This window comes from Rhyacophila brunnea, unplaced genomic scaffold (genome assembly GCF_057557595.1).
Source record: "Rhyacophila brunnea isolate RB1 unplaced genomic scaffold, BYU_Rbru_1.0 scaffold_3, whole genome shotgun sequence".
Classification (NCBI taxonomy): Eukaryota; Metazoa; Arthropoda; class Insecta; order Trichoptera; family Rhyacophilidae; genus Rhyacophila; species Rhyacophila brunnea.
Window position 1 is genome coordinate 38836611 of NW_028232965.1, and position 19000 is coordinate 38855610.

Genomic DNA, 19000 nt, shown 5'->3' on the forward strand with positions numbered 1-19000 from the left:
TAAACGGTATTTGAACGTAAAAGAAACCTTACCGCATCACAAAATGTGAGGAATTTAAGCTTTCCTCCAAATTCGGAACCCATAGAATGGACCTCAGTGGGAACATGAACGTAATACCAGTGGAAATAACATCCGTATCCAAATTGCACTGTAGCAACGAGATGCATTATTGTTCGCATAGCTTTGAACACGGCAATTTCGTATGAAGTGACATTTAAAGATTTATCTTTCCGCATTTTTTTCTAATTGTTTCAGAAAAAACACGTCAAAAGCAGTTGAGTCCAAATATAATGAGAACAAAAACTTGAATTGGACTTTCGAGACTTGACAATAATTTTTATGCGTAGCGTTGCGAGCGCAATAGATTCAATGTTGCCTGGTTGGCTGATCAGTGGTCGCCATATAAATAATTATTTTTTAACGTTGTTAAAAACCTTAAAATTTCCAAATAAATTTATCGTTATTTTATTTTATAAATTACAAAATAGGTATATTCTTATAACATATTTTATTAAATATATTACATTATTTTATATAGATAGGTATATATTGGAAAATGTGTTACTTATATGAAAAAATGTGGCGTTTCCATAGACGCAGGACGTTGAGAGAACTGGGCCGGCGGGACACTGGAATATGCTTGATTATTATATTCGATACAAAGAGATTGGAGTCTACCATTCTATAGATTGGTATAGGTATTATAATAATTGCCGATTCGATTGGTCATTTATAAATTATATAATATCCCGATAGACCGACAAGTCCCTAATGAAAAAAGCTGTATATACTATATTGTAACATTTTTTCGGGACATGCGGGAGCATAATAGTGTCTGTTGTACACGTGCAGTGGCGCACCCAGGGGGTGGGGGGGCAAGGGGCTCTGGCACCCCCCAAAGATGAAAATTATCAGAATGATTTTAAACATTGAAATTGAAAGGCAATAAACTATACATTGGGCTTAGACAAATAAAAACACGGCAAAAAATGATTTGTAATCATTCTTCAGCACCCTTTTCAGAAAAATTTCTTAGATTTTAATTTCTAACACAAAAATTTCGAAACACTAATGTCAGGTTTTTTAGCAACCCAATCCCTAATGTAACTGTCAAAAAAATCTCGGTGTCCACCCGAATTCCGGAGTGGTGTAGGTCATGGCTGGGGAGGGTGACATGGCTCTAGCCTGGGGGGCCGGGCTGTGTAACGATGTAAATAAAAAGGATTTCAAGTTATACACATTTATATTTTTATAAAAATCGATGTTTTTTAAAATAAATATAAAAAATATTAAAATTATGAATTATTCAAAAATCTAAACGCCGAAAAATTGAAAACTTAATAAACTAAATTTTAATAATAAATATGACCATAAAATATAATGTAATAATAAGATTTGACCCTGCAACGAATTCAAATTTTATTACATTTTTTTTACAATTGTAAGTTTATCTTTAAATTTAAAAAAAAAATAAAAAATCTTTTTAATGTTTTCAGATACATATTAATTAATTAATACAGTTGAAATTGTAAATTATCAAAAAACAAATCTCAAATTGCAAGCTTCGTATTTTTCCGCTAGGTTCTCTGCTGGCGTGCCTCTCCCCCTTAAGCGTCGGCCTATAGCGTCGTGGGTCCCAGGTTCGAATACTGGGTCTGGCAAGTACACATATTGTTTTTTCAATTTGTGTACGAGTCAGAGTATGGACCTAATAGGTTGAGCAAGTGGCTGACATCCATTTCTCGTAAAAACAAAATCTGTTAATACAAACCTCCACTCTGTGAAGACCCATATTATGATCTATATATTAGGATTGGAATGTTCGGGGGGAGGATTATTATTAGGTACCTATTATCATTGCCATTATTCATTAATACCTTGGTACCTACATAGTGTACCTGATTAATTATGACAAGTCACCCCTTAAAAGAATACATAAAATAATTATTAGTTACTCAACGCTATACAGTGACGTCCCGTGGGGGTAGGCAGATTGAGCGTCGCTTGGGGGCGGCAGTTACTCAAAGGGCGGCAAATAGAGGAGAATCATTTGGTATATATAGAAAGCTACCTAAACTTAGTAATAACGGAAATATCTTTCCATTAAAAAAATCAGCTCACTAGTTGTAAACAAAATAAGTATATTAATTAGGTAAGTACTATAAAATCTTCTACAGGACTTTATTTTTTTGTCGGGTTCGCGGTGTCTAGTTTACTTCCGTTGTCCTTGGACGTCACTTTATTCACAGTCACTCGCGAGCTATGGAAGTTGTATGTATATGGTGTATTTTTAAATATACCTATGTGAAACCGTAGACTAGCAATATTTTCTATTGAAGCAGAGATGGCATTTATATTAGATTTAGTAGTATACCTATATCTTGTTAGTAATGTATCCATTCTACACACTTATTAGATATTCGAGTCATGAAAGGATATAAAAAGTACTCTATAAAAAAATGTGGCGGCATTTTGTCTAGGGACGTCACTGACGCTATACAATAAACTAATATTGTACACTACATTATCAACTTACCAAATTCCAATAGGTCAAAAATCTAGAGCGACCTCCAAAACCTTGAGTGATGATTTTCGGACACATTTCTTCAGTAAAATTGAGAAAAAACACATCATAGCTAATTGAAAAAACATACGCGATAACGATCGAAGCGTGTATCAAATTGTAATACATTTTGGAATAATTAAAAATAAATATTGTGCAGAGAATTAATTATTATTATGATGTCCGGTAATCACATTTAATATTATTGACGTAAAGTAGGTAAGTGGTGTAGATATTATTGAAATAATTGTACATTGTGCCTAGGTCCTATATAGATCTAGCAAGAACTGAAAGCTAGACAAAGGGTGCCTAATTGGATAAACTGTAAAAAACGAGGGTACGTATATTTTTAAGGTTTCCACACTTTCGTTTTCATAGACAATCTACCTAGTTACATACCTATTATTTTAATCACTATAAAAATATCATTAACTAGGCGATATCTTATATAACTTATATAAGTCACAGGAAACTGTATTTTCATACTTGAAATAAAATTAAGTATGTAAGAATTAAAAACGATTAGACAGCATGGCTCTTGAATTAATATTATTATAATAACTAAGTACATAAGAGGGAAATTACACAAATAAAATAATAATTTATAGATTGAGAAAAACATTCAGAATTTTTTAAAATACGAATATTAAGTAGGTACTTAACTCTGAAATTAATTTTGATTTCAAATTTATTTATTTTACATATTAAGTATACCCAGTGAACATTATAAATTCAAGACGCGCACAGTGTGGCTTAAAAAACAAAACAGGCAACGGTATTATCTAACATTATTTAAACAAATACAGTGCAATAAGAATTTGTAGATACAAAAATCATAAAAATTACATGGGAGTATACCGAGTGAGCCAACTAGACCGTATTTTGAGAATTTATTAAACATCCACATAAACTCGGCGCACGCAAGTGGAATATATCAATATCCAAAGTGATTTGGTTGCACAGAGCATTCATTTCGAAGATAGATACCAAGGATACATAAGTTAATACTGGGGACGTAGCAAAGTGTTTTAGCACTCATGTACTACTTTTATATACCTATAGTTTATCGTACACTGTACGTCATAATATACTATCAATAAATATAAAGTTCACCTGTGTTCGGTTCAACCGGTTACGACTAATTATTCAGTTTAAGAAGCACTGCCTTAATGCGTGCAATGACACTCTCGTTATTATGGTCGCGTTTTCTTTATTTTTTTCTTTAAAGTGTGCGCACGTTTATTTACCATATTTTGAAAAACGTTTCTTTGTTCTGTGATTCTGAATATGAATTAAATTATCATTTGTTCTCGACATATAAATTGTCATATTTGACACGTTGCCCGGGGCAACTGCCCACTTACTCGTTCCTTGCTACCCCCCCCCCCCCCACTGGTCAATACTACCAAGAATGGCAGATTTCTCATTTAGGTATAGGTATCACGTAAAAATAGCTAGCCAAGTAAAAATCTCTTCTAACTTTGTAGACTGCAGGATATAATCCTAATCCTATGACAGAGTTATTAGGATGAAACATGCACTCTTTCATATTATTATTATCATATTGTTTTGAATATATACCATTATCATTGCGACCCTTGTTATTTCTATGCAGCGCTCGAAAAGGAAAATTTTACGAACCTGAGCGCTCGGTAGCTCTCTAAAACACAGTAACATGAAAACAAAATAACACAAAAAAAGTTCAGATAGCAAAATTATTGTTTCCACGAGACGGAGCGATAATTTTTTGGAGTTCATGAACCGGAAGCGCGCTCCGTTGCGCTCCGACCATTTAGAGCAGGGGTAGTCAACCTGGTCCTTACCGCCCACTGGTGGGGGCGTTCGAGCCTTCATGGTAGGCAGTAGGGGTTTTAAAAACATTTTTATTATGTTTTCATAAAATTCCCCGTGACAATTAAAATTTCAGAAAATATACCAAGTATCGGCGGCTCTCGTGGTGCAGTGCGCAAGGCGCTGGCCTTCCATCACGGAGTTCTGGGCTCGATTCCCAGCGAGGTCAAATATATTTACGTAATCTAACATGTAAATTCCTCAAGCCTGGGAGTTTTACCACTATTATTGGGCTTCACGGCCTGTTGTGGTGTTTAATAAAGAAAAAAATAATAATAAACAATAATTTGTATCGCCCTCACATTCGATCTATGCAAAGTATAAATAAAAAGATAGACTACAGTAAATCGTTTTATTAAGATTTATTCTGCCAAACTTAGCGAAAGTCTGACATAAAGTATTTGGTAAGTAATTATTATTATATGCTTTAATTTGCTGTAACTCTGTTTTATAAATTTTATAAAGTAAAGTTACTTCCCTACTTTATAAATCACTATTACTGTGGAACCGGTGGGTAATTAGAAAATTTTACTACTAAGAGAGATGCAAAAGTGGGCGGTAGGTATAAAAAGGTTGACCACCCCTGATTTAGGGCCCTGTTTCTATGGACAATAATATAATAACATGCACATACACGTTTGTGTATTTTCCTACTATGGATATATCGTATTTTTATTATTATTACAACGTTTTTATTAGCTCGTATTCTTGTTTATCCGATGGTTGTTTTTCCAGTACAAATCTTGCAATCAATTTTTAACTAACTTCCCGACTAGCTAGACATTTAGAACTTTTAGAATATATCAGAACACGATGCCAATGCATTCTTTTAATACTTTGAATTCATTTTCAGCTAATTCTGTTTTGTATGGAAAGTTATTTCAGAAAAATCCGTAAAAAGTAAAAGACTATTATTGGTTGTTAAGGGGGTGGTCCTAGCAACTAACTTATTAATATATACGTGCGTTACTATGGAAATCAAAATGAAATGTCAAAATGACATTTCAGTACTCTATATCATTGTTTGTTTGTTTGTTTTTATTTACTTCTTATCAGGTACAAGTTTGAGCATATTGAGCATAATAATTCGACAGAAAATTTAAAAACGTTGTATATAAAAAGTTCTTTTTATCTTCTAATTATTTACATATTAATGTACCGACATCATTATGTTTGTAAAACGTGTATTATTGTGGTTTAATCTAAATATGTACAGTTATAGACAAGTAGTTTGAACATCCAAAACGTGTTTAGTGTGGCTGTATTAGTGACATATTATATAAATTAATATTCTGTACGTTGGCACACTGAAAAATGGCGGCTATATACAAAAGTTGGTTGGCTGTTTTAACTTTCGGATGCATATTATGACAGTACAGACTCGACTCGGTTTGCCTTCGCTTTATTGGGTCATATATTATTATACCGCACGAAGAATAAAATTATAATCTGGAATAAGCTCGCGATTTTTGGTGTGTTGGAAGGTCGGAGACGATGAGGAAGAACGTCTTCCAGACGAAATCAAGAATGCTGCGGGTTTTCATTGACACAGGTCTTGGTACTGTAGCTGAATGCCGAAAGTGATAGAGCAAAACCGTGCAGAAATCTGTCAAACGGGTCACGATCCTCAATCATGACGTCCCGACGAAGAAAAAGAAACTTTGTGGTTTGGGATTTTTTGTGATTGTTTATCTAAATAGTCTAAACCAGTGATATGCAAAGGTGCGCCGTATGATATTTGGGGAAAAATAATAAATCACGCAATCTTGGTGATTCAATATTAAATTGCTTTTCCCTTATAGCAGACATTAACGCTTAGCTTCGAATCGGATATATATTACTTCACTCCCAAATGGTCAATACTGATTGACACCTTTAAAAAAAACTAAAAAAGCTCTCGACTGTAATTTTGACCTGGGAAAATATAAATACTGAATGATAACTATCAGTAAATATTATTTTAACTAATATGTATAAATTTCAACGGTCTAACTCTAAATACTTTAAATTACATGAACACGGTTCTTTTCTCTCAAGCACAAGTGCGCCGATTGCATATGTACATATTTAGAGAAAATACGTCGCTTGATCTACCTACACTACAGATTCATGACGTAGAATAGTTTAAACTCTTAATATGTTCAATTATTATTACCGTCAATAATATTATCTGATTACGGATATAATATTAATTTGTACTAGCGGAGGCGGCAAACGCCGATTGTTCAATATACTAGGGTAGCCGTTTATATTTCGGGAATATTAGTTTTTGGTGAAATGAGGAAAAGCAACTGTCGGCGTCAAATCATCCTTTATCAAGACAATGCGAGCTCTCACACATCGGCTCAAACAAGCGCCTATTTGAGCACTCAAAACATCAAATTGATGGGTCATCCGCCGTACAGACCCAAGTTGGCACCAAATGATTTCTTTTTATTCCCGACAGCCAAAGATAAATTGCGTGGTCAACGATTTTCTACACCAGAAGAGTTGATGCATTCAAAAACCATGTTTTGGAGTTACCTTCTACAAATTGGCAAAAATGCTGAAAAATAAAACTGTTTTTATTGTAAAAAAAAATCGAAATATATATTCTTTATTTTATTTAATAAAATTATAGTTTTAGTCATACTATTTACATTTCGATCTTTTCAATTTTGCAATAAAAACAACAAATGTCCAAAAATTGTGTAAAAACAGCAAATGTCACACTCATTCTTTTTTAAATATCTATTTAACCGAAATAGATTTAATATTTTTTTTACATTTATATAGTGCATATACGGTTTTTCTATAATTTCTCATTGTCAAATTAATAAAAAAAAATTGACAACCAAGATATTATGTTTTTACCCTCTCCTGAAAAAAAAGTGTTTTGTGACATTTGCTGTTTTTATGCCAAGATCTTCAATTGATTTTGGACGATCTTCACGCGGCTCGTCTGTGAGTGAACGACAGCCACGATAATATTCGCTAAATCAGCGATATACCGTAGTTTTTGATGGTGCTTTATCTCCATATAAAGCATTAAGTTCAGCGATGCACTGTTCCCGTGTTAATCCACGTCGAAAGTTGTTAAAAATAATCGCAAGAAAATTTTCACGAGTTAATTCCATTTTTTGGCCGAGATAAATTTTTCAAATGAATTAAAAAAAAAACAACTTACTAATACTTTTGCCGAAATGTCAAACTTTAAAATACAGAAGTCAAATTGCACCTAGCAACACCAGTGTTGCAAATTCCCGAAATATAAATGGCAACCTATGTAGTAGCGAGTTAACTTGGAGAGGCCTTCGTTCAGCAGTGGATTGATCAAAATTTATGATGGTTACTATAAATTGTGATACCCATATCTTTTAAATAGTTTCGAGTAATATTTGGTTACTTCCAAAAATTTTATTTGTCAATATGACATTAATTTTTCGCTTATTTATCATTTATGCAAGGATAGTTTTATTTTTCGAATACTTAAGATTGTTGTAGTAAAAAAATAATGTTTTCGATGAAGCATGGATCCAATGGATTGCAAAATGCTAATTATTTATAGTAAAAGGATTATAATATAACTTCCATTCTGTGAGGGGCTACGCTATATGCATGGCATTGGAGCGTAAACGATAATTTATTTTGAAATGATGAATCATTATGCAAGTCAAGAAAGGGTAGTCTAACATTATTATAATATTATGTAGGCACCTAATCACCCATATTACTGTATCATTGCTAAAATAACGATTATTTTTCAGATAAATTTAAAATTTTATACGTCGGTATAACGGACAAAATACGTAATATTATAAATACTTATATAATATATAATAATATTATTTAATTATTGATTAGCAATACTATTGCAATTCTTTATAGTAGTATAATTTTATTAATATTAATTAAAATAAACAATGAAAAATAATATAATGTGCTAGAAAATAATGCCACACCAGTTTGCTATATTCAGATCCCGACAGCCCTGATACAATATATTATTCGATATTTGAAAATGTTTTGAAAAACTAATGTTTCGTTCATTGTGCCTGTAAAAATACAAAATATTTCGCTGAATGGAATATTACTTCTTCATCTTCGGGACCTCGTAATGGATCGATGACACTGAGGTACTTTACAAGCTGCTTGTTGGCGAATTTACAATCAGCTTGTAAACTCACCCAGTGTCATCATCGAACAAGTTAACAAGCAGATTATAAACAATCTTCCGAGAAAAGTTGAAAGCCGGTCTACTTTACACGCTACACGTTGGCGTGTGGGCCGATATGCGTCTGCACAGTACACATATTGTTTTTCAGTTTGTGTGTGAGTCAGGGTATGGACCTAATAGGTTGAGCAAGTGGCTGACATCCATTTCTCGTAAAAAACAAAATCTGTTAATACAAACCTCTACTCTGTGGAGGCCCATATGATCCTATTAGGATCGGACATGGTCAAAAAAAAAGGTTATAATATAGGGAAACAACTCAAAATTTGAAGGTTTTGAGTTAATATTGCCATTCGAGGTAGAAGGTTATTTTCTTTATAATTCAACAAAAAAAAAAAAAATTCTTCAATGAGTCATAAAATCAAATAACACTGTCTGCGATTAATCATTAATTCAATTATCAACGGTAATATAATATGTGGGTTGAGTATTTGTTAAACTGTAAAATTTCGTTGTGCATTACTAAGTTCATTTGAACTAAATAAAAAATAAACACTATAACTTCATCAGCGCTTTAACATTAAAATGAGAATTTGTGAAAATTTTCAAACGCCACTATTTTAGATTTCTTAGAACAAAATATTTTGAGTTGTTTTCATATAAGACGTAAGGTATCGATTTGTAGTTATAGGCCAGCTGTTAATCGCTTGACTTATGTGAGTCTGGATATAGGGGATGTACCCTGAGCTCAGTGGGACCGTTTATCCATCCCTCCCCTCCCAACTCCGTAAAACTAATAAATCAATAATGATGACACCCTGAAGTTGCCTTCATTAAGCAGTGTATGACTATGACCACAGAGATTATAATAGTATATTTACAGGCACGCACATAAACGTCAGTTCAGTTCGCGTACATGATAATAATTATATAACCTTCACCTTGTACTAACCAGTTTTTAATTATCTGACCTATCTAGTCCTAAGTAGGTAGTTATCATAGGTTTAATTTATCAGTTTCCTTTAATAACCATCTTATTAGTGTATGAGTAAATAACATACCTACGGAAGTAAACACCTTGAATGTTCTTGCAAATAAATAGTATCTACATAAACCGCGTTCCCATATGGCGATTTTTGTCGTTCAACTGTCGCAAATAATATTACAAGTTTGACGTACCGATGCGAGTTGTTATCACCCTGGTTACTTGTCTAATCAACGAATTGATTTGATTGTTTAATGGCTCGATGACATTGAGCTACTTTACAAACCAGCGAATTTACAATCTGCTTGTAAACTCGCCCAGTGACATCATCGAACTAGCTAACAAGCAGATTGTAAACAATCTACCGAGAAAAGTTGAAAGCTGGGCTATCTGCGTCTGCCCAATAGATCGATAGTGGCGACCTCCCGGTAAAAAAACGAACTACTCAATACGTCGTGCCAAAATAGTACCAAAAATGACGCTTTCAACTAGCTAGCTTGTTGGCTTCTGAGCGAGTGGAAAGTTTTGTGTGTCATTATCACAATCGCACTAACTGACTTGCCCGCTTCTAAACTCGCCGAAAAGCAGCTTGTGAAGTAGCTCAATGTCATCGAGCCATAACGACTAAAGAAATCGTTTAATTCTCCTTGGTTGATCAACTTTGTTGAAATATGGCTCCCACTTATCAGTAAATGTTTAACAGTTTAACTATTATTCAACATATTGTTGAACGGTAAAAATCGACGAGCGAGAACGTGGCACTTGATAGATAGAATATTGGTTTCAATGTTTTGGTGTTTTTGATAAGCAATATAAATTGCACTCAAGTAAAGTATACTTTTATTCAGCTCTCCTGAATACCTCAAGAATAAAATAATATTATGCTTGTTGATGGATGGAAAGCTTTACAATTTATTGAAATAAAATCATCATGGCATTAAAACTCAATAACATACTGTGTATTGACAGCGACATTGAAAAAAAATAATAATTACTATGACATTACAAAACGATAATTAATAGTTATGTATAAATAACGTTTAATAATACGTATTGGAGTGTGTCCTTTATAATTTTCAATAATTCGAACGATTATCTAATAAATCAAATTTCAAATCAAATCAAATTTATTTATTTTACATATAATGAACATAACAAATTATAAATTCAAAGCGTTCACGACATGACATAAAATAAGTGTTAATAATTTTTAAAAATAAACATACAGAGAAGTGTGAGTTAATAATAAAATAAGTCAAAAAATAAGAAATAAAATAAGAAAAGAATTAAAGTAAATAACAAAAATAACAAAATAAAAGTAGATGGAAGCACACAGAGTGAGCTTTGATAGACCCCATCTTAAAAACTTATAAAACAACGTCCACCTAAATTCACCCTCACGTAAGTGGAATATAGCAATATCCGAAGCGATTTCATTAAACATGGTCATTGCCCTCCCAATTGGCATTACTAATGGCATGGATGTCCTCGATTCCTAAGGTAATTATCAGAGACGCACAAGCCAACACCACCAAGAATGGCAGAGTTCACATTTACGCCGCGTATAAGTGTGGAAAAAATATGTAGCTAAATAAAGATCTCTTCTAAATTTTAAGCTACAGTATGTAAGCATCCCTAACAAAAAATCAGTCGTATAGAGCCACGGATAATATCCATACAGCCGAAAGTAAAGGAGTCTTAAAAATTTATTTTGGACTCTCTCCACCATAAGGCCGTACTTCAACGGATGCGGTGCGGATACCAGTCGATTTTTCGTTTTAATTATAATAAACTGAACGGCAAAGAAAATAGTTTTAAAAATTCTCATTTCTTTCAAAATTTCATTTTCTTTCCACGTTACTTTCAAATGACACTAACACCGTTACAAAGTGATTTCGTCGTGGCCGCAATGCCAGAAGAATCTGTAATTCCTCTACCTGTTGTTTTATCGAAGATTAATAAGAATATTTGTCCACACAATATGTTAATCGTAAACCAAACCTAAAAAGTCAGAAAAGTTTATTGGTACACAAAATGTCACTAACTTTATTTACCTACGAGGAACATTATTGTAAATGATAATTAATGATAAGCATTATCATTTTAATACGATTCACAGTAAAGTTATCCAAAACGAAATCTTTTTTTAATTCTCACGAAATGTAGTCATTTTAAGCTTAGAACTCATAACTGTGCGGTCAGAGCTTTTCTTTTTCAACACGAGGATTAAATGAATACCTACAGCTGTACCAGTGACCAAGTTGAGTAACTCGATTTTCGACAGTTTTTGAATAATAATATAGTATATTAATTTACACCATTTATAATCTCATAAATGTAGAAAATTGCGTCGTTATTTTATTTTTAAGTTGGCAGAAAATGAATAACTTTAATATAATTGCATTAAAATTTTACGGACTTAAGCTAAGAGCTATTAAGGAGATAAGCTATTTTTGTGGGTTAAATTTCTTATTAGAACACTGTGATACCTGTTATTAGACGATAACATTGTGTTACGAAATTTAAATATTTATTAATTGTGCTGTTAGGAAAAAATGTTAAAGACTAAAGATAATATTATGAAAGCGAAGCAAAAAAAAAACACCCCCAGTCGACTAAAAAAACCTGTAAAAACTCCATGGGAAGAACATTAAAAATCATAAAAATCCTAGCTCATATTATAGTTAGCATTACAATGGAGATACAAATAATATAATTGTGTCAATTGGTTTAGGGTGGCACCCATAGATGATTATAATAAATTGGGTTTATATTTATAGTGTCTATGGTACTAATTTTTATTATCATCTTAAATAAAATAATATTGTAATAACTATTTTAATACTAACCACATTCCAAAATGTGAGAAATTTGATTCGTCCTTTCCATATTGGCAATTCATATTCACTCAATAACATCGGTGGAAACTCCAGATGAAAGTAATCATAGTACATTAAAACTCCATAACTCGCTTGAATTGCAATATGAACAATAGTTACCAACATTATTAAAATTAAAAAAAAAAAACACACACATTTAACTACAAAATATTATGGGTAACTATTGTTTGATTTAACTGCAGTGCCTACATACTAATACTATTGACTGACATTTCGCAACTGACTGACAGAACTGCAACCACAGGTAATATTGAACGTTCAAAGTTTACTGGGTGAAAACATGGACACTGACTGTCGGATGCAGTAGACGAAGTCTCACTATTTTAAATACAATATACTTTATGATCGCATAGATAGGTACTCAACGTATAATAATAACCAGTGATATGATTTTCAGAGCTGTAACGAGAATTTTCAGCGCCCCTAGCACCAAAAATCAGTCACATCAATTCCACATAAAAAAAAATAATATAGTGATATTATTCAACTTAAATTTGCTATTTGATAAAACACAAATAATTACACAATGTTGTAGTCAGATCTCAATTTACCATATGGCAAAATGAGCTGTATCCTAGGAACTGCAAATCGGTAATGACTACATAGGTCAAAAATGAATTGGAAAAAAAATGAAGTAAATACTTAAGTCGTTATTACCACGTTTTTATTAGCTCGTATTCTTGTTTGTCCATTACACATTTTTTCTTGTTTGTCCATGATTTGTATTGGACGATCGAAGATTTTTAACTAACTTACCGACTTTTAGAATATATCAGAACACGATGACAATGCATTCTTTTAATGCTTTTAGCCATCTTTAAGCAGAATCGAATTCATTTTCAGTTAATTCTGTCTTGTATGGAGTTATTTCGGAAAAAAATCGTATAAAGTAAAACACTATTATTGGTTGCTAAGAAGGTCCTAGCAACAAAATTATTTATATATACGTGCGTTACTATGGAAATCAATATGAAATGTCAAGATGACATTTCAGTATTCGATATTTATTCCTAACAAGTACAAAAAAAGTATTTTTCAATACATAGAATTGTTAAGTTTGTATGATTCAACAGAAAATTAAAAAACGTGGCATATAAAAAGTTCTTTTTATCTTGTAATTATTTTTAAAATAATCTACTAATAATTACATACTTTAAACGTTATAATAGTTTTCTTTACAGCTTCTAGTGTTTAACCGTTTCTTTTGGGTATTCAACAGTACATTAGGCATTGATATGAGTATCGTATGATAAGATATTGTACCTACATAAAAAAAAATGCAACAAAATATTCCAATAATATGAACAATATCATTTAATGATACACTTAGCATTTGTTTGGATAGTCTGCCGGAGTGACTGGACCGGCCCTGGCTAGGATCATTGTCAATGTATAAAATGTAATGATCATGGTATGACTGACATGGCATAGCAGTTATACTCATTTATTATAATATCACGTGCAAACTTATGTTTTATTCATATTAATTATTATGTTACCACTATATTCCTTAGGCCGTTTACCAGATTTTCCAAACCTCTGCTGTTATATGACAAAGTGAAATAACTATACCCCCATGGTTTACAATGTGGACACTGTTTCTGCTCTTTAATATTTTTTTACCAGACCAATTTCGTTTTTCAAATAGATAATTATTTCATTATTCATTTTTTTTGATTACATACCTACTATTGAATTGATTTGTTATTGATGATAAGTGATGTTATTATGGCCGCGCGGCTTAAGCGTTGGCCTATTGCGTCGTGGGTCCCAGGTTCAAATCCTGGGTCTGACAAGTACACATAATGTTTTTAAATTTGTGTATGATGAGTCAGAGTATGGATCTAATAAGTTGAGCAAGTGGCTGACATTTCTCGTAAAAACAAAATCTGTCAATACAAACCTCCATTCTGTGGAGGCCCATATTATGATCCTATTAGAATCGGACATGGTCGAAAGAAGAAGAAAGAAAAATATTATATTACAATATGCGATGTTTTGTAAAAATGGGAGGTATTTTATTTACCAAACGTCGGGTTCAAATAATTATTTCATTATTATATGATTTATCTTAATAATGGAAATGGCGGTATGTCCTTCAAATTTGATTGAAAAACTCTGCATTATAATAAAATTACCAAGATACTTAGCAATTATTAATTGCTTGCATGTCATTTTCAACATGAAAACGTGGAATGTAATATAAGAATAAATAATTTGTATGGAAACTATCGTGTCATGTCATAGTTTTCATATATTTTAAACAGGTATTGTAGGTACATAGCGTTGTCTTGTAACTAATAAAATAATTCTTACAATATTAAAATGGTTCAACAAGGCGAAGGATGTTGATTGCAATGTGGTAAGTTTATACATGATAAACTGCTAAGTTTTAATACGTGAGAATTCCTTTATTATTGATTTGCTATGAAATTATGGACATTGTATTCTCACATTGATTGCGGTAATTTGTAAGATAGCTGTCATTAATTGTTACAAACCTACTACAGTTTGGCGCGAAAAGCTAACTGTCGAGAATGGTTGTTAAGGCTATACCTGAGCTGAGGCATGGTCTGAAAAGATCGTGACTAGGCGATGCGCGGATTGTGCAAATGACGCGTGCCGAACGAAATATAATTTGTCATAAAAATCCAACGTCCATTTAATACTATGTTTATTGTTATATTACTAATAATAATAGTATATTCATTGACATGTTTTCTTTTTTAAGTACATACGTAAAGTTTTTAGTCATCTTTACACGATTTAAAAATATTTTCATCCGACGCCATGACAAAACGAATCGACGTGCAGACACCTCGACTGCCGGTCTCCGAATGGCAACGCGGCCGAAATTTCGTTCCACATACAGTTGAAAATTATTTGCCGTTTCACTTATGTACGCTCTTAAATTAGTATGTGGTAGTAATTAGACGGTAAGTTGGATAAGAATCAGCTGAGAGGAAGACGGCTTCAGGGGGTGTCAGCACATTTAACCAGGTCACCAGAGAAGTCATAGAACATTCTCAGGAATATAAATATCCACTGTGCCTTGACTCCATCGACTACAAAAATCATTTGACTGCGTGAAGAAGAGCTCGATTCTGGAACGCCGGAATTATCAAAGTGTTGCTATTTTTTATAAAATATATGCATACTTGGTAGTGTTTACACAGCATTCATTAATCTCCACATATGATATTACAGATTTAGCATTGACATGGACGTCTATCAAGGTAACACCATCTCGCCAAAATTTCTTACATACTATACTCTTTAAAATGTGTTCAGGAAACTGGGTTAGGTTGATAAATTGATATGCCTAAACAGCATAAACGGTGAATATTTTGGATCACATGCATTTTACGGATGATATTAGCATATTTAAAAAAAACAATATTACCTCGAGATAAAAATGCAAGAGTTTGAAGAAGTGAGCCTCGAGATAAATGACCCAAAAACAAAGTGTATTGATGAAAACCTGCTTTGCGTACTCTAAAGAAATCCAATTCAGGAATTGGACATATTATCTCGGACAATGTACATAGATGAAGGAACTTCAGAGATTCATATGAGCTCGGGTGAGTGTCTTTGACGTCTGAATAAAGTGTTCAATAGTGAACCACCGCTATCCTTGAAGCGTTAAGCGTTTAACCAACGTCTTCTTCGAGTATTAATGTATGTATTCGAAACATGGACCTTAAAATGAAAAGCGGTTCAAAAATAACACATAGCGAAAGTAAAAGTTGCATAACTGTCACGTTGGGCATAACGAATAACGGCAGAACTGAAGGTAGTAAAAACATGATACGTCAATATATCAAAGTGGACATGGCCAGGCTGCATCGTTTGGAGAATATATTATTATGAATTAAAGCGCATTGGTGCCCAAGATGTAGTAAAAATCGTTAACAGCTACCAAACGCTGATTCGATGAGTAAATCAAGTTTACCGGAACTACGTGGTAACAGTAATTTAAAACCAGAAAAACGTAGACAGAAAGAAGAGAAATTCATTCAAAGGTGGTTGCGATGATTATCATGGATCATCACAGATGGTAACCGTTCTATTTGATATACTATATGTAGGTATACAACGAATCTGTATCAGGAAAGTGGTGGTTACATCGACAGGTAACATTACTAACCTAAAAAAAGATACTTTTCTCGTTTAGTTTCGTTTAGCTCTACAACTAAAAGATAGATCTACCAAACAGATTTATCACGTCTCAAATAATTAAATTATTTATCACTAATCCCGTGGTATTACATTTATTTTTTTGTTGTCGATTATCTATAATTTATCAAAAAGTATAATTTTTACGTATTATTTTTAAGTTCTAATATTACGTATAATTTTGGTCATGTTTGGAACATTGTTGGTCTTTTATGATGATAATGATTACGTAGTCTAATCTAAAATAAACAAGCATAATATTGTACATCAACTTGATTAGATTAGAAATATTTAACTATTGTTTTTTTTTTAATATCATACATTTATTTGTGTGTTCGATATTTTCCACGAGTTTTGATTTATATTAAGTATGTCAATTCTATTAAACTTTTATCTGAGCAATTTATCTATACAAAATTAATAATTATTTAGCTTTCTAAAAAAATAAAACATACCATATTCCACAGTGTTAAATATTTTGTCCCACCGAATACAACTGCGAAGAAGCCTTCACCGATCTTCATTTCCGGCGGGGAGTTGAATACGAAGCAAATATACATTAACTCTATGATTTTAGCGACTAGGAAAACGCTATGTACCAAAAAGAAAATCATTTTAAAACTGTCCCGATAAATCGCCGAGGCGCAACCAACACAAGAATTAACAGTTTGTCTTATTCGCAAGTTGAGCATGCCGAGTCGAAGACTTACATTTTGTTACTGATCATTTTTTTATCATTCCGCAATATTAGATTGGCTGTTTTTTTTTTTGTAAAATTAAGCAAGTTGCAAAGTATAATATTGTATCCTGCATTTATCGTAAACCTCACAGTAAATTGTTAATTTATTGCAAGTTTTGACATACATACATACGTTAAAGAAATAATTTTAAAAATATTTTTTTAAAAGAGCGCGATAGGTTTCATAACAAAATATATTCTTCCGTCACCAATCGCTTAGAATCAAACATTGGAACATCAACTTTTTTGACTTTACTACAAATCAGTATGCAGGTGATTTTTTAACCTCTATTACCGTATACTTTGAAACGAGTTATATTAAGTGTATCCAAAACATAGATAACAAAATAAAATTGTACAGTTAATGTATATGAGATATCTACTTAATTTAAAAAAAAATCGTTTATAACCTACCCTTTAAACAGGAGGGAGTTAAAAAATAAGATATGATTTCACCATACTGTTATTAGTTTTCATATTGAAAAGATACGATAGTTAAAGAAGATTATGTTATCGCCCGAAATCGCTAAATAACCATTTAGATAAGTTTGGTTAAAGGGTAACACTTTGATTTTACTAAATATTACCTTTTTAGTCACTTTTACACACTTATTCAGTGTTTTAGGTTTCAGTCTTACGTTTTCAATTTTAACCCACTGTATGGATGGGCTAAGGCTAGCTGAAATTGCTCGGATCATTGAAAAATATAAGTAAGCTCCCATTTGCGTATAAAATAAAATAGAGGTGATTCTGTTATCAGATTAACAGATTAGTCATAATGCTATTATTAAAATATGTTAATCTTTTTACCTTTTCTATAAGTCAATTTGTTTAATTTTAGATAGCAATATGAGGATATTTTTTTTTATTAATTTCCAGAAAAACAGTCAAAACTTAAAAAGTTATTTTACATCTTTCTTATGGTCGCAATGGTATAAGAAAGAGACGCAAACACCTACCTAAGATTAAAATATGTATACAATATATTTTAAATACCTATTTTTAGCAACAATAAACAAAAACAAATAGTTTTACAAAAAGGAATGTTTGCTGTCCATATATTTGCATTAAGGAGTTGTGGTGTTAATTGGAAGAAAAAAAAAACACACGTCTGTGATTGAGACGTTGTACGCGTTGCGTATAGGGTTGCCAACTTTTTAAAAGAACATTCCGAGACATATTTCCAAAAATTACTGTGTTGTGTGATTCATTGGAAAATTTAAAATAACACATCCAAAATTAAGCTCGAGACTTTAAAGCTATCAACAACAAAAAAAATCGCTACGAAATTAAGAGTTTCCATTCAAAACCTTTTATCCAAAAAAACGTGTTTTTTCAGATTTTTTTTTAAATTTGAGAATCTTATTGATTTCTCAACAAGTGAAAATTAAACTGATTAAATTATCGAAATTTCGGATGATTATTATCTTCTTTTTTTCAAATAACAGGATATTGAGGTAAGCTCTAACCAGTACCCTGGTATATGATCTCGGTTGAACCGAGATAGTTGGAAACCTTACCTAGCCGCGGCGAGTGTGAACTATTATATTAAAATCAATAAAAATACATTCATGATCGAGAATGTAATGTTTGGCAATGTATAATACTATCAAATTGGCTGTCTGCGTGTTGA

General features: G+C 32.2%; 1 protein-coding gene across 4 annotated transcripts in view; it reads right to left on the reverse strand.

The window, feature by feature from the left end:
* Positions 1 to 19000, reverse strand: part of LOC147068331 (androgen-induced gene 1 protein-like) — a 60554-nt gene that overhangs the window by 2670 nt on the left and 38884 nt on the right. The window contains exon 1 of one of the 4 annotated variants that reach the window (XM_085952593.1): positions 33 to 345. The exons of the other annotated variants lie outside the window; for them this stretch is intronic. Within the exon in view, the coding sequence (XP_085808719.1) occupies positions 33 to 236 (204 nt within the window). The 5' untranslated portion in view covers positions 237 to 345. Of the gene's footprint in view, positions 1 to 32; positions 346 to 19000 lie in introns of those variants that run through there. 4 annotated transcript variants of the gene reach the window in all.